This window comes from Aplysia californica, unplaced genomic scaffold (assembly GCF_000002075.1).
Source record: "Aplysia californica isolate F4 #8 unplaced genomic scaffold, AplCal3.0 scaffold00045, whole genome shotgun sequence".
In the NCBI taxonomy this organism is placed as follows: Eukaryota; Metazoa; Mollusca; class Gastropoda; order Aplysiida; family Aplysiidae; genus Aplysia; species Aplysia californica.
Window position 1 is genome coordinate 4674 of NW_004797315.1, and position 1449 is coordinate 6122.

Here is a 1449-nt window from a genome sequence, read left to right on the forward strand (position 1 = left end):
GTAGTAGTAGTAGTAGTAGTAGTAGTAGTAGTAGTAGTAGTAGTAGTAGTAGTAGTAGTAGTAGTAGTAGCAACAATTCTCTACTATACCAATCGTGCTATCCACAGAATATGAGACCTCTAGACGCTCCGAGTCTTGGCCACAGACCCCAGGTCCAGACAAGTTGAAGCTCAAGGTGTACATGTGTATAGAAAGTACATTGTACACTAGACTTGGCGTGTAATTGGCCATGGAAATTGTTATCTGGCATGGCTCTGCATTGCTGGAAAGAGAATCAACCAGAATCATCATCATCATCATCATCATCATCATCATCATCATCATCATCATCATCATTATTGTTATTTTTATCTTTATTATTATTTTATTATTATTATTATCGTTATTATTATTGGTATTGTTATTATTACCATTATTTTCATACATTATCATTATCTTTATTATTATTGTAATTGTGATTATTATTATTTTTTCTGCTATTATTATTAGGCTACTCTTATTATCATTATCATCATTATTATTATTATTGGTATTGTTATTATTACAATCATTGTCGTTAACATTATCATTATTGTGGTTATTATTGTAATTGTTGTTGTTATTGTATAAATTGCTATTGCTATTATTGTTACTGTTATTTTTATTATTATCATTATCATTATTATAAATTGATATTGTTATTATTACCATTATTACAGCTTATGACGAATATAAGAAAGTGACAGGCTAATTTCTTCGGACATACAATGCGGAAAGAAAAATTGGAAAATATTGTAATAACAGGCAAGTTCGATGGAAAGAGAGGAAGAGGCAGACAGAGAGAAAAGCTACTGGACAAGATGACAACATGGCTAGGAGCAGTAAGAACGACAGACACCATTGCTGCAACGTAAGACAGCGTGAAGTGGAGGTCCGTGATCGCCCACGCCAGTTGTTCAGTTATCCAAAGATCTTGTAGAGAATCGCGGACTTCGAACCTTAGGTTGGTGATGGAAATGTCAGGGCTCCTCAATGTGAAGTTGGAGCCTTTGGTCAAGTTGACAGTCCGGTCCCATCCACAGTTCTCTTGTGCCCGCGAGACTGGGCGGAGAGGGCAGGAAAGCATCACATCATGAACATGTTAGACATTATTATGTTCTCTTAGATCATTTTGAATAACTGCCCATTACATGAAGAGTTCTGGACCACGAGAAATGTTAATGTTTGACCCACTCGCTGAGCCAAAATCTTAAAAATACATACATAAATTAATTCAATAAAAATAAATTAATAATAATAATAAATTAATAATTAAATTAATAAATTGTTTTAAGACATAATAAATGTTAAAACAACAATAGGTAAATGAATTTTAAAAAAATATCTTAAAATTAAGAATAAGCATGTAAATACAAGAGCTCCTTAACTTTAGTGCAAGCCCCTCCATCATCCCCCCCACCCATCAACAAC

General features: G+C 33.4%; 1 protein-coding gene across 1 annotated transcript in view; it reads right to left on the reverse strand.

Moving 5' to 3' along the window:
* LOC106011041 overlaps positions 1 to 1449 on the reverse strand; it is a gene marked incomplete in the record, with an annotated part of 20687 nt that overhangs the window by 3782 nt on the left and 15456 nt on the right. Inside the window, 2 exon segments of the mRNA XM_013079224.1 lie at positions 90 to 262; positions 978 to 1080. Of these exon segments, the coding sequence (XP_012934678.1) occupies positions 90 to 262; positions 978 to 1080 (276 nt within the window).